Genomic DNA, 14,930 nt, shown 5'->3' on the forward strand with positions numbered 1-14,930 from the left:
CCCCACTGGCCCCCTTGTCAAGTGTCCTGCCTGTCAAGGCCTGCCTAAGTGGCCCCAGGGCCTATCTTAAGGAACAGCATCAGAGCAGAGAGGCCGGGAGCCTGAGAGCCACCCAGGTGGCCGAGATGAGGGGAGCTGTAAGGCGCAAGGCCTTCCCCCCACGCTGCTGCAGGCGCACGGGGCTCTGACAAGTCCCCTCCTAGAGAGGACCCGCTGGAACAGCCCTACTCAGAGACCTGCGTCCTTCCACCTGGACCATTCCAAATGCTGCGTGGTCCTGACTGAATACTTCTTCCAAAAGATCATAGGGTCAAAAGAGTGGGGGTCCCAAGAAAGGCTTTCGCCATATGTGGCTGCACCAGGGGAAGGAGTGGCCCAACAGAGCCACTGAGAAGCCCAAGCAAGCTGCGTAGCCGTGGTCTAATGGGCACATTTCCTGGGGCAGAGCTGCAGGAGAAGGCCCAGACGGAGGTGATGGACCCTGCATTATTATCTTGGCTGGGTAGTGCCCTCTGAAGTCACCCTCACCCTGGCCCTGCCCTGAGGTGAAGCGGTGGGTCTCTGGAGGTGCGCTGCGCTCAGCCGCCATAGCCGGCAGCTCGGGCACTAACCAGGGAGCTCTTTCCTCCAGCCCCACGTGGTGGGTTCAGGCAGGGTCCTGACACGGCCCATCTGCCACTCCCACCAAGCCTTCCTAAATCACCTTTCCGGCCCATACCCACAGGCCTTTGGGGCAGTGAGTGTGGGGGTTTCTTTAGTTCTAGCCCCACGTGTCAGGGACCCTAAGGCAGGCTGTCCCAACGTGGTTTAGCTTGTCCTTCCCTCTCTCACATACGTTCCCGTGGACCCTGATGTCCATGGGCCAGTCCTAAGTCTCTGTGCACAAGACCCGCCTAATAGCCAGGCCCCACCTGCCCTGTTTAGTCAAGAGTGATCTGCCCTGTAGCCCCAGGACAGGCTCTACCAACAAGACTTGCAGACACCTAAGAGCCAGTTCCCAGGACTTTTGCCCTGGTGTCTCTGCCACTTTTCCTCTCAGTCCTGGCAAAGCCCGTGCGTTCCACCGTCAGCAGCGCTGAGGGCCCGTCAGCCCCAGCTGGCCTGGGACAGCCCCTCCCGTGCTGGCCGGCAGCTCTATCCTGAAGCGTGCTTGCGCGTGGGCCGCCCGTGGAGAAATCCCCCACTACCTGCCCACTTCCTGCCAGCAGAGCAGCCATGAGACCTCCTTCCAGAGCAGGCCCCTTCCCCCTCCAGGCCGGTGGGCTCCAGCAGTCAGGAGCCTCAACATCCAGGTCCGTGTGGCCTCCAGCCCAGGTTTCTCAGCCTCGGCACCGTTGACACGGGGCCGGGTGACTCTGTTATATGGGGCTCTCCTGGGGGTCGTAGAATGTGTAGCAGCCCCTCTGGCCCCCTAGATGCCAGCAGCACCCCTAGTCATGAGAACCCACAACGTCTCCAGACCTTGCCCAGTGTCACCTGGGGGGATCCCCCCCCCCCCCAGTATTGGGACCCACTGCCCTAGATGGACAGCCTCCCACCGACATTCATTTCTCTCCGTCTCCCTCTTCTGCTGTGTTCACTGGGCTCAAGGCCACATCTCCTTGGATTTGTCTTCAGTGCCTCACGTCCTTCCTCTGTGCCCTGGACTCTCAGAGCCCCGCCGTCTCTCTGGGCCCCTGCAACTGCTGCATATAACGGGACAGCTCGTGGGAAGCTCCCGGCACAGTGGCTGGCACACGGGAAGCGCTTGGTGGCCAAGGACCGCTGCTGCTGTCAGGCTATGTGTTGGGGGAATGCGTCATCTGGGTACATCTGCCTTTGCTCACAGTTGCCCACAGCTCCACCCGCAGGCCAGCAGGCCCAGGCAGGCTGGGTGGACCAGCCTCTCTGTGTCACCATCCGTCTCCCTGTCCAAGTGACTCACCCTCTCCTTCCCTCCACAGCGTCTCTTTCCTCCAGCTCTCAGGACACAGAGCTGCCAGGGGCCAGGGCGTGGCCGTGCCCTGCCTGCCCCCAGCCGTCTCCCTTCTCTGCAGGGAGCTGGCCGCTGGCCACAGCTGTCTCTAAATGGGGCGGTGTCTCCACAGCCTTTCTCCCTATAGGTGCCCAGACCAGCTCCTCACACTGGTGCCCTGCAGTGTGGGGCTCCTTCAGGGTGGTGGGAATCTAGTGGCCCACGTGCCTTGGAGGGTTTGTGGGCTGGGGGGGCCCTGACCCCAGAGCCCAGCTCACTGGGTCTGTCGAGCCGTGGGGTGTGCGTGAGGCATGGGGGCCCACCTGTGCTCCCCTTCCACCCCTCCCTGTCCCGCCCTTGGCATCCCGGCACCTGCCAGTGGGACCCAGCCCTGTCCACTGTGTCCTCCATGAGTCCTGAGTCTTTCGTGAGCGGCGTGGTCCGCGCGCACCTGCGTGCACGTGCGTGTGCGTGGGGCACAAGAGTCTTGTCTCGTGTCCGTGCTGTGTGGGCAGATGAAGGTTGGCCTGTTTTTACTCTCTCTGTGTTTCTCCTTGTCTTTTTTTATTCCCTCCTCATCCTCATCGCACTCTGCCATCAACCCAAACTCTCATCTCTCAGATCAGCGAGAAGGTTGGTCCTTTTCACTTCTTATCCATCTACAGTTCACCCGTCGATGGGATGCTCCCGTCAGTAGGGACCAGCGGGCTCGGTCAGCTCCCTCAGGCTCGCTCCAGCCAGGCCTGCCCGCCAGTCGGGCTCTGCTCTGCGTTGTTTGGGCCGGCAGGCCGGCAGGACTAGGGGTGGGTGGGCAGGCCCCCTGCCCTGCATGCTTCTGCTGCTTGGGTCCCTGATGTGCCACGTGTCTGCATGTTCCCTTAGCTGGGCTCGGGGCGGTCAGGCAGGCATGGTGCATGACATGACACTGTGCCCACCGTTATGCCTGGGCCGGGCCAGCCGCCTGTGCCAGGTGGGGCTCCTGAGTGGTCGGGGGGGCTGTGAGCACTGTAGTGTGCACACGTGCCTGCGGGGCCTTCCTTCCACAACCTCATCCCCTAAACGCCACCTTTGCCCGGGCTCAGCTGCAGCCAGTGGGAAGACAAAGGGAAAAGGCTAATTTAGGACGAGCTCCTGCCTCAAGGTCTTGCAGCGCAGGACAAAAGTCCCGCAGGTCTGCCCTGACTTCGAGGTCCCCACCAAGCTCCATGGGGCACCCAGCCCCAATCTGCCTCTTGAAACCTGGCGTCCCTGGCACAGGTGGGTGGCGTTATCTTAGGCATGGAGGAAATCTCCCACACTCTTGTCTCTTGCCTCCCTGACCAGAGCCAAACGAAGATCTTCCCATCTGCCCCAGGCCCCTCTGCCCCAGGCCCCTCTGCCCCAGCCCACTCCCGTTTCCTCAGGCCTGTGCTGGGGGCTGAGCATTCACATTCAGGGAGCTCACTCCAGACTGGACAGTTGACTGCAACTTAGCCCCAGAGGAGGCCCCAGCCCTGCCACAGGTTGGGAAGGGCTCCCCAGAGACCCTGCTCTAGCCCGCTCCAGAGCATTCTCACATGGGGCTCTGTTCTCAGCCCCACCCTCAGGGCCAGACCGATATCCCTAGTCTTGGGGCTGGCAGCAGGGATGAGCGGTCATTCTTGTGTCACGTGGTCTGAGTGGTCAGAGGAGACTCACCTGTCCACTGGGCTTTGGGCTGAGCCCCAGGGAGCAGACTTGCGCCACCTGCTCCCCTCTGCATCATATCTCCATGGCTTGGGTTTCCTCCAGGAGGGAGAAGGGAGCCAGTCTGGAGGAGGGCTGTGGCCTCAGCTCAGATATCAGCTCTGAGCATCCGTCCATATGCACTCCCGAGCTCTGGGGCATTTCGGTTACACCATTTCGCTGACCGGGCGCATCTGCCGGGGCGTTCAGAAAGCAGTCATCAGCAGAGACAGCCCAGCCCTCAGCCACCTCCCCCTACACCCCTTCCCCCCACCGCCCTGGTCCCTGGTCCCTTTCCCTTCTCCCCCTCTGCGGTCCCACCAAAAATAAAGCACGTACACAAATATTTAACGGGAAGGCAGAAATGAGTTTCTAAATATTCCAGGGGGATTTGCCGGGCTGGTAATTTGTTTGGCGCTGATAATTACATCTTACATTTTTCCAGCTTTACTTAAAACTGTGTGCCGAGTGCGCCGGCATTTAATTACTGCTCTGCGGCAGCCACAAGGTTATTTATTAAAGAGTTATTTTATCTTGATACAGTGGATCCTGCCCCTTATCCCCTCCTTAATGTTGTGTTATTTTCATCAGAGAAATTTCCGCGAGTGAATGCAGATTGCGGGGCCGCCCTCCCCCTGCGATTAGGCTGTCACTCCACTGAATGCTGATGCCTCCGGGCGCCACACCGCCCTATTATACGGGGTTGTCAGCGCAAATAATTAGACTTAAAAGTTACAGCTGAAATATAATCCAGAAATGGCAGAGCCCTGTTTTGGAAATTGTCTATAAAACGTCAGCACTAAGGATGCACGGGGAACAGTAATAGACCGGCATTGTCGGAGCCCAAGATTAGACCCTAAGTGCATTTTTCCCGGCTCTGGTTTTTTCTTCCCTGCTGTTGCTTCTGTCAATAGATTGAGTCCAGGGCGCGTCCTGCCCCTTCTGGAGGCCTCGTGTCTGGGACAGCGGGAGGAGTGCGGGTGGGGCTACTGCAGGGAGGGGCCGGCCACGCCCGGCTGTTAGGATGAGGGTGGCCATCCCGGCAGGTCCAGGACACGGGGCCCCACTGGCACTCAGGATCCCAGGAAGTTGTGTCTTACCTCTATTGACCCCACCCTCCCTCTGTAGACCTCCCCTAACCTCGCTCACGCTGCAGGGAGGCTGAGCCTGAGTTGGGGGAAATCTCACACCAGAACGCCTCGCATGTGCCCGGAGTGCGTGTACCCGGAGCATTCTAGTGAACGCGTCAGGGGTGCCATCCCCAGCAGTCTCCGGGCTGGAGGCCCTTGCCTGGTGCTAGGGATGATCCCAAGGGTCTCTTCTGACCTCTCAAACTCATCCTTAGCCCCTGGAGTTCTCTCTTCCACCTGCATGTAGGAGGGAACAATAAAACTAAAAACAGAGCTATTCCCAACGTTTGTTCTGAAAGGCCTCCATTTCCTGGCCATGGAACAGAAGATTTTGCCCTCCCGGGACCATTTGGGTTACGGTCCCATCAGCTTTCTACGCTGCTTACGTTGGGACCCAAGGTTTATTGGCCAAGAACCTACTGCCTTTCCCTGGGCTCTTTGTTTTTCTGTCCAGGGACTAATCAGGCCCCAAGATTCCACTACTGGCCAGGGTCAAACTTGCAGCCATGACCTCTCCTGGCACAGGCTCTCCAAGCCCCATCCTTCTGCCAACTGGAGAATAAATTCTGCCAGCCTTGGCTACCCAGAAGCCCAGGAGCTTCTCCACAAGGCCTCCTAGGTGTCTTTTTTCCACCCTATCAGCCAGGCCTCAAAAGGGTGTGAGCTTTTCATCACACTGACAACCTCCTGATAATACTTAAGCTGAGGCACGTCACTTGAAAGTATCAGTCTTAAGTCTGTTCCCCTGTCTGCAGTCTGGAGGTGACAGGATCTATAGCAGGAAACCTTCCTCACATAGTAGGAACTCAAGAGGGGTTTCCCTTCCCCGAGCCTGTTCTGATGCTTGTGAACGAAAAGCCTGGCTGGGGATAAAGAGCTGATTGGTTAATAAGGCTCTGCTCCAGCCAGGGCTCTGCTGGGCCCCTCCCTTTGTTGGCAGGCCTGGGCCTGGTCAGCAGACAGACCTGCCTGCCTGAGCCTCTCCTCCCACGGCCCGCCCCCCACGGCCAGCTCCAGAGCTCGTTGGAGGGCACGCAGCACCGGGCTGGCTGATGCTACTGTCCTGGCCTCCTGGTCTCCCTCTTGTGCCATTTGAGGGAGTGCTCAAAGAGTGCTCCCTGTCGTGGGTCCCTCCCGCCAGCCGTGCCCGGGATCCACCTATTGTCTTGCCATGCAGAAGTCTCTGTCGATGACTTGCTGTCGTCATTCCGTGGGGACTCCCAGCTCTGGGACAAGTGACAGAAACCTACTTAATCAGCTTAAGCAAAACAAGGAGATTCTTGTCTTCCCAAACTAAAATATGTAGAAGTCGATCTGGTGTCGGGCGGGGCTGGATCCAGGTAGTTCAACAGTTCGATCAGGCTTTTGTGTTTGTCTCTCAGCTCTGCTCTCCACAATTGATGTCTTTGTTCTCCAGCGTGTTCTCCCATGTGTTATGAAAGGTGGTTCTTGGTTCTTCTAAGGTTGGCCGCTGCAGTACAGAGAAAGTTGTTGTTCTAATGGTTTTTGCAAAAGTCCAAAGGGAGGCCGGTTCTATAAGGTAGAACACTAGACGTCCGTGCGACACACTGAGACCCCAGTGAGCCCGGGGGCAGAGGGAACTCAGCCCATGATGCCAGTCACACATGGCTTGCCGGGGGCTTCTGTCCAGAGGTCTCCGAGCGAGGCGGTGTGGACAGAGTTGAGGCAGGGGCTGAGTGAGGTGGGGTCCAGCTGTGTGGCCTGAGGAATCATTGAGGGGACCATGCAGGGGTGTTTAACAGAGAGGTGATGTGAACAGACTTGTGCTAGCTGTTGGTGGAGGGCCGGTTCTGGAAGAGAGCTGCTCAAACCGCAGTGCCAGGAGAGAGGGAGGTGGCTGAGGCTCTGGTGGGGGCAGTAGCCTCTGGTTCGGAAAGAAAGTAGTGGGTTTGAAAGATACTTTGGGCCATCCGTTAACAGGACCTGGTGATTCGTTGGATGTCTGGTCTCTGGGCCACAGCCTGACCCTGTGCAGTGAGGTCCGAGGTTGGACTGGGTGCTCTCTGTAGTTACTTCCGGCTCTGATTTTGTGGTCTGAGGCTCTCCGAGCATCAGAGTCCGGAACCTGTAGTGAGGGGCCCCTGATGCGATGGCATGGGTCCTCTGCATGCCAGGCTCCCCAGCACGGGTCCTCAGAGACCCACACACACTCTCAGTGATGCCTTTTGGTCACGTAGCCTCGCTGTGTGCGTTCTCCGGCCCTGTCTGTAGGGGTGCCCATGAAGGACACATCTCAGCCTCGGCCCACCAGCTGCATGACCCATCAGCACGCCAAGCATGCCTGACTACGGCTAGGTCTTGCCTGACTGCCCTCCCTATGCATGTTGCAAATGTTCGTGTCAAGCTTGCAACTTTGGGGGGTCCAGGCTGCACGTTGGCCTGGGAAGCCCAAGGCCGGAGGCCGTGGCCAGACACAGCCACCCTCCCCCTTGAGACCCTTGTTCATTGGCGCAGAAAGCCGTCTGTTCGGCGCCCTCATCATGTTACTGCCATCGTCATGCCCATCCTGCCCGCGGACCACGTCCCTGGCCCGCCCTGATCCCTTGCCCCTGCCCAGCCCCTTCGGAGGGGTGGCCCTTCCCCTTGGGTTCCCAGGCTGTGCCTTGCGCATGGCTGAGGTCATCTCTTCCCTTGGGTCACGGCCTCGAGGTGGAGGCAGTGACTCCAGAGAAGGTGGCCACGTCACTCCTGGCCAGCCCCTCTGCCCTGCCCCAGCCATGCTCTGAGGTCCTCCGCCCTTGGTGCCTGGACTTCTCTCACTGGTGCCCCAGTTAGCCCCTCTGGAGACCCATGGTGGGGGGTCAGGAGCAGGTAGGGGTGGGCACTGGAAAGCAGCCTGGAATGTTGGCCCTGACAAGGCCCACAGTATAGACCCGAGGCCTGAGCCTTGCACCGAGTCCCTGTGTGACCCTGGGCAGACAGCAGGACTTTTCTGGGCCTCAGTTCCCTAGGCTGTAAAGGGGGAGCTTGGTTGTGGAATCTCTCATGTTCCAGTCTCTGAGCGTGGGATGGGAGGTGGTAAGCTGGGGCCCAGGGACTCTGCCCCACCTGTCTCTGAGGTGGGTTCGGCTCTGACAAGAGGGGCTTCCTGGATGAGGGGCCCCTGCCCTTCCATCCTCGCGAGTGTCTTGCCCGGCCTGTGAGTGCCTCTCTCCCTCCTCCCACAGTGCGCCGTGTGGCTCCTCGTTTCTCGATCCCTCCCAGCAGCCAAGAGGTGATGCCGGGTGGCAGCGTGAACCTGACTTGTGTTGCGGTGGGCGCGCCCATGCCCTACGTGAAGTGGATGATGGGGGCCGAGGAGCTCACCAAGGAGGACGAGATGCCAGTTGGCCGCAATGTGCTGGAGCTCAGCAATGTCGTGCGCTCTGCCAACTACACCTGTGTGGCCATCTCCTCTCTCGGCATGATCGAGGCCACAGCCCAGGTCACAGTGAAAGGTGAGTGCCACATGCGTGCCTGCCGTGGCCTGTGGCCTGCCCCATTGCCGAGGGTGACAGGTGGTCCCGGCACCTGTAGCAGGTGAGCCTGTGGGGGTGGGGGTGGATGAGGTCGAGGGGTCATTGCCCTCTCCTGGGTGCCCCCTGGGGTCCTGCTGGCCCTCAGTGGTGGAGAGAGGGGTTTCCGTCATTCTTGGTGTTCGTAGTAATAGCTAAGAGGTACTGAGGTCCTGGGGTGCCTCTGCTTCTGCCGTGGTGGTGAGCAGAGATCACTTTGTTCAGTCTGTGTTACCCCGGGAGGTAGACATCCTCGTTCCCCTGTACAGATGAGGCAACTGAGACACAGGGTCATGTGGGAGTAAATGGCAGAGCAAGGCCTTGAACCCTTGGGGCTCTGATGCCGCAGCATGGCCCCCTAGCCACTCCATGGGACCCCGCACCCTCAGGCTCACCAGCCTCCTGTCAAGGATGTGGTGAAGAGTGGCCAAGGGGACGTGGGCTCTCCGCCTGAGCCCTGGGATAGGCACGCACACTCCTCCAGGCCCCCTGCATCCACTCTTCCCCCCTCAGAGCTGTCCTCCGTTCTGCGACTAGAATGATCCTTTGAAGATGCAGAGCAGCATCTCAGCACTCTGTTTTAAGAAACAGCTCTCCAGTGGCTCCCATTGCCTTTAGGGTAAAGACCGGGCCCTCACTCACCTCGCCCGGCCCTACTGGCTCAGCTCGGTTCCGCCAGGCCCTCGTCCCACCCTCGCCATGCTGGTCCTCTCACTGTCCAGCTCTGAGGACTTTGTGGATTTTCCCCAGCTCAGCACCCTGCTCGGTGCTGTCCTTGCATGCCCCATAGTCATGATTATGGACTCGGCACTGTCCACTCACCCTAGAACGTAAACTTCACGAGAGCAAGGATATGACCAACCATGTGACCTTGTGTCCTCAGCCCCAGCACAGTGCCCAGCATGTAGCAGGCACTTGGTAATTACTTGTTAAGTGCTTGGCTCTGGGTCTGGGACTTCTCCACCTTCAATTTGAGCCAAGCCACAGGTGTGTGGGGCCAGCAGCCCATCACTCTTTCTAAAATCCAGGCTGTTCTGGGCGCCTGGGTAGCACAGTCGTTAAAGGCGTCTGCCTTCGGCTCAGGGCGTGATCCCGACGTACCGGGATCGAGTCCCACATCGGGCTCCTCCGCTGTGAGCCTGCTTCTTCCTCTCCCACTCCCCCTGCTGTGTTCCCTCTCTCGCTGGCTGTCTCTCTGTCACATAAATAAATAAAATCTTTAAAAAAATAAAATAAAATAAAATCCAGGCTGTTCTTGTAGGCACATCTCTCCCAACAGCAACCCCAGTTACACGTGAGTGCCCACAGGTGAGCGTAGGCAGGCCCCAGAGGCAGACCTCCGCCATCCAGCCTGTGCGCCTTCCATCTGGCCTGGTCCAGTGAGTTCTGGAAGTGATACCGGTAGACACAAGATGACCGAGGGCCCCTGGGGGCACCGACAAGTGTCACCATCCCCCACTAGGTGGTGCCCTTAGCGGTCACCTCCAGCTTTCCAGGCCGTTCTTCAAGGGAGGCTGTGGGGCTCAGCCACACTCTGGTCGGATAACACCCCGGGCGGGGTTGGCTCCTGGGGTCGTGACCGCAGGCAGCTCTGAGCCTCCCCCTTCGTTCCCAGCTCTGCCGAAACCTCCGATTGACCTTGTGGTGACAGAGACGACTGCCACCAGCGTCACCCTGACCTGGGACTCCGGGAACTCGGAGCCGGTGGCCTACTACGGCATCCAGTACCGCGCAGCAGGTGCGGAGGGGCCCTTCCAGGAGGTGGATGGTGTGTCCATGACGCGCTACAGCATCGGCGGCCTCAGCCCTTTCTCAGAGTACGCCTTCCGCGTGCTGGCGGTGAACAGCATCGGCCGAGGGCCGCCCAGCGAGGCGGTGCGGGCGCGCACGGGGGAGCAGGCGCCCTCCAGCCCGCCGCGCCGCGTGCAGGCCCGCATGCTGAGCGCCAGCACCATGCTGGTGCAGTGGGAGCCGCCCGAGGAGCCCAACGGCCTGGTGCGCGGCTACCGCGTCTACTACACCCCCGACTCCCGCCGCCCCCTGAGCGCCTGGCACAAGCACAACACGGACGCGGGGCTCCTCACCACCGTGGGCAGCCTACTGCCTGGTATCACCTACAGCCTGCGCGTGCTGGCCTTCACTGCCGTGGGCGACGGCCCTCCCAGCCCCGCCATCCAGGTCAAGACACAGCAGGGAGGTAGGTGTGGGCGGCGCGCCAGCTGGCCAGCGGCAGCGGGGCCAGGCTGGGCAAGGCTGTGGCAGGGCCTCTATCCTCAGGCTATGGGCTTGCAGGCCGCGGGGGGTGGAGGGCCTCTATTCCACACGTGCGTGGTCGCTTGGGATGCAGGACAGGGACACGGGGGCGTCTTCCCCTGCCTTCTTTCTCTGGGCGCCCCTGCCCTCGAGGGGAACTGGTAAGGCTCACGGCACCTGGCGTGGGGGTGTTGCAGTGCCTGCCCAACCGGCGGACTTCCAGGCGGAGGCAGAGTCGGACACCAGGATCCAGCTGTCGTGGCTGCTGCCCCCGCAGGAGCGGATCGTCAAGTATGAGCTGGTGTACTGGGCAGCAGAGGATGAAGGCCAGCAGGTGAGTGCTCGGCGGGGACAAGAGAAGGGAGGAGGGCTCCTCCTGACCCCGTAGGGCCTGTGGTGGCCTCACCCAGGCAGGCTTTCTGGATTTTGTGGTTGTGTGGACACAGGCCCCAGGCTTTTCCCTGGGAATGATCTATAGTCTTTGTCACCCCTGTGCTGGGCACAGAGTCCCCAGGTCTCTTCTTGGGTCTCTCAGGCTCCGTGGCTCACATGGCACTGGCAGAGCCCTCAAATTCGCCACCAGAGCCCCTTGTTTCAGGCGTTCGTGGCCATGTAGTCGGCGAGGTGTCCGTGGCATGGGCTGCGCCGAGTCCCTTGTGTGGTCCAGGGGCCATGTGACATGGAGCCAGCCCTGGAGCCACAGTGGGTCCAGAGGGGTCAGGTGCAGCCCATGTTGGGGAACAGTCAGTGAGTGCTCCCTGCTCTTCCAGCACAAGGTGACCTTCGACCCCACCTCCTCCTACACTCTAGAGGACCTGAAGCCTGACACACTGTACCACTTCCAGCTGGCCGCCCGTTCCGAGATGGGGGTGGGCGTCTTCACCCCCACCATTGAGGCCCGCACGGCACAGTCCAGTAAGTGTCTCCTGAGGCTACTGCCTGCTACGGCTGGGCTGGGACACAGACACACACACCCTTCCCCCTTGACCAGGGGGGTGGTCAGGTCTGCTGGGCCCTGGACTGGACTCTGGTCTGGGCTCCGGGTCTGGACGCTGAGAGAGGAACAGGTAAGTTCCCGCCAGTCTGCGTCCAGGCAGCTGCTGCCGGCGCTGCTCCCCACCCGACTTCTGCCCCTCCCTCCCCCAGGCCCCGCCCCCCCGGCCAGGTAAGTTCTGTGTCTGTGACTCATCCCTCCCTGACCCCCCCATCTGTGCTGGTCAAACTAGCTGACTAGGCCATTCTCAGCAGTGGGACAGCCATGCTTGCCATGTCTCAGACATGTCCCCGCTTTGGCAGCTGTCCTCCCTCTCCATATCCCCACATCTCATCTCCCCTGTCACCTACATTCCCTGCCTCATGACCCCCACCATGAAGAATATGTGAGCTGTGTCATCTCACACTGAGCCAGCCGCACGTAGGGACACGTCTGTGAGAATGAGACTGTGTGACTGAGAATGTCTACGTGCCTGCCTTAGGACCACGCGGCCTTCTGTGTGTGAGACCGTCTGTGAGACCGTTTGCGTGACAGCCTCGTGGCTTTGTGTGTTAACTGTGTACGTGAGACTGATGCCGTGAGGCTGCGCGTGACCCCGTCTGACCACCTGGCTGGGCCACACCTGTAGGAGTGAGTGTCTGGTGTGCCCCACTGATTGAGTGGCCATGAGGCTCTGTGTACTCACAGTGGGGGCCACGGATGTGTGGCTGGATGGGACCATGGCTTCGAGACAGCACAGGCGGCAGCCTTAAACACAGCTGTGTCTGAGGTGACGTGGGCCTGTGTGTGAATGTGCCAGTGATGAGGGGAGGCCGTGTGTGACCTAGTATGCACAGATTCATCCTATAGGCCCCGGCCTCGCCCTGCTGGGCCCGTGCACGGTGCACGGCTGGCAGCATGACCCTGACGTGGCCTTTACCTGCAGGGATCCTCGTCCAGTGGGGCAGGTAGATGTTAAACCTGCAATTACCCAAATGAGCTTTTAATTACATTTGTGTGAAGTGCTGTGGAGGAGATAGCAGTGGAGAGATGACGGGATGGGAGCTTCCTCTGGTCTAAGGGGGCCAAGGGGGCTTCCGTGGGTGACACGGGCCTTGGGCAACCGGTGCAAAGGCCCTAAAGCAGGAAGGCACTTAGTTGTGGTCAGGGGCGAGCAGGGAGCCAGTGTGGCTGAAGCAGCCACCCGACCACAGCAGCCGGCCACAGGTTGAGAGGACAGGTGGGAGGGCTGGCTGGCCGCCGGGCGAGAATGCATGGGACAGCCCAGCAGGATGCCAGACACCGGTTAGGAGGCCGTGCGGTAGTCTAAGCAAAAGAGGGCAGCTCAGATAAGCTGGCGGGGGGGCGGTTAGAGAGCCATCTGGGGTGCCAGCTGCCCGGGACCTGGTGATGGACTGGCTTTGGGATGCTGAGGGAAAGGGGAGCATCAGGCGAATTGTGCGCTTCTGGTGTGTAGACCCAGAAAGACGGTAGGAAGTGGGACCGAAGCAGGCGCCGCAGCCGGGGAGGCCTTACGCTATGCGAGTGGCCATGCTGGGCTAGAGCTGGGGGACCCTGAGGAGGATGACCAGAGACAGCAGGAAATCCCGGAGAGGAGAGTGTCTTGGTGGTTGGAAGCAGAGAGTTTGAAGGAGCAGACCAGATGCTGCTGGTCTGCCGGGGCCGGAGGAGCACAGGAGGGGCCGCCGCTTCGGGCACCCGGCGGAGGGGCTGGGAGGGGTGTTGTGAGGACTAGCCGGAGGGAGGGGACCGCTGCAGCTGGAGGAGGGGTGCTGTGGGCCCGACGATGGGTTCTGTCTATTAAGATAAGAAAAATTTGAGCATGTGTAAATGTTACTAGGAATGAGTCCATACAGAGAAGTCGAAAATTCGGGGAAGAGAAGGATCTTGGAGGCTCAGGGAGGTGGGGGAAGGGGACAGAGCGCGGATGGGAGAGCTCCGCCTTAGACGGCGGGGCACACCTTCCCCCCTCGTGGGAAGCAAGGGTGGCTCAGTGAGGTCGCAGTTGTTCAGTGGGTTTGGTGCCAAGAGATGGAGGGAGCTGCTGGTGGGAGGCTTCAGTTTTCTCTGCAAAGTGGGAGACAGTTGTGAGCTGAGAGCTGGAGGTTAGCGGAGCGTGGAGGAGGTGGAAAGCGTTCTGTGTGTAGTGGCGGAGTGAGCTGGGCAGAGAACAGAGGCCGCAGGCTGCAGGCGCCCAGGTGAGGCCACTGGGGATGTGCTCATAGAGTGCATGGGCAGGCGACATTTTTCTACCTGCCCCCGGGCTGCCTTGAACAGGGCAGAGGATTGGATCCGTCCTGGGCTTGGCGCAGGCTGGGCGGGAGTGCGGAAAGGGAAGTAGGTGAGGGAATTGGGGGTATGTGTAGAGCGGTGAAGTGCAGGACCTTGGGCTCAAAGCCCAATACCGAGGCCGGTAAGGATGGTAGGTCAATGGGCGGAGGTCCCGGGGGGCAGGGGGGTGTGTAGAGCCAGCACAGTGCCGGGGACCTTGAGCAGCTGCGCTGGGACAAGGTGAGGGTCTGCAAGGGGGTGTTGGAGGCCACGTTTTGGGGAGTAGGGCCATTCTGAGTGTGGCAGTATCTAGGGCATGGCCACAGCAGTGCAGGGGAGAAAGCCCTGGAGATGAGGGGCTCAGGGGCCGGAGAGGGAGACTGCTGAAGTCACCCTGGCAGGGGGTGGGAGCAGCGCTCAAGATGGCGAGGAAGCCATGTAATAGCACCAGGTTCCTCAGTGGGGATACGGCCTGGAAACGTCGCTGGGAACAAGGGGGGCACAGACCTGCCTCCTAACCCCAAAGAACTCATGGAGCGAGAGCACCTCTGTGGGGTCATGTTCTCCAAATTAGCCAGGGCCATTGGCCTCTTTCCCGTCTGGCCTCCAGTCTCTGTGGCTGCTCGCGGCTCCAGCACAGGCACCCTGCCCACGTAGGCACAGAGATGGGTCACTGTGGCTGCCAGTCCTGACGAGAGCTAGGGGCACAGCCGCTGGAGGGTCTCCGTAGGTGGTTGTATGTGGAACCAAGGGTGACAGGGTGGGGAGTCATGACCCATGCCTGTGTGTAGCTGGCAGGGTGTGTGTTTTATGCGAGACAAGCATATGTGTCGGAGAGCCCCTGTGTGTGTGTGAGGCGCTGTGTGAAAGACACCATATGTGTGTGTGGGAGACACCGTGCGCGTGAGTGAGTGTGTGTGTGTGTGTGTGTGTGTGTGTGTGTGTGTGTGGAGAGCCTGTGGTCCAGAGGGAGCCACGCCGGCTGGCAGCAGCCGTGGCAGCCTGCCTAGGAGGGGCCCCGGGATAGCCATCCTGCACTCGGGGAGTAGCCTGCCTGGGTGAGTTTCCCATCCTCTGTGACTAGTCACCGTGCCTGCGACCCCCACCCT

General features: G+C 60.3%; 1 protein-coding gene across 7 annotated transcripts in view; it reads left to right on the plus strand.

Moving 5' to 3' along the window:
* The window catches only part of PTPRF (protein tyrosine phosphatase receptor type F), an 85,886-nt gene that overhangs the window by 45,911 nt on the left and 25,045 nt on the right, over positions 1-14,930 (plus strand). For all 7 annotated transcript variants that reach the window (XM_087865795.1, XM_045799768.2, XM_087865796.1 and 4 more), the window contains exons 8-11: positions 7,977-8,246; positions 9,919-10,500; positions 10,754-10,890; positions 11,327-11,471. In XM_087865795.1, the coding sequence (XP_087721921.1) occupies positions 7,977-8,246; positions 9,919-10,500; positions 10,754-10,890; positions 11,327-11,471 (1,134 nt within the window). The remainder of the gene's footprint in view (positions 1-7,976; positions 8,247-9,918; positions 10,501-10,753; positions 10,891-11,326; positions 11,472-14,930) is intronic.

Source organism: Ursus americanus, chromosome 12 (genome assembly GCF_024610735.1).
Source record: "Ursus americanus isolate L20-20 chromosome 12, mUrsAme1.1.p, whole genome shotgun sequence".
Classification (NCBI taxonomy): Eukaryota; Metazoa; Chordata; class Mammalia; order Carnivora; family Ursidae; genus Ursus; species Ursus americanus.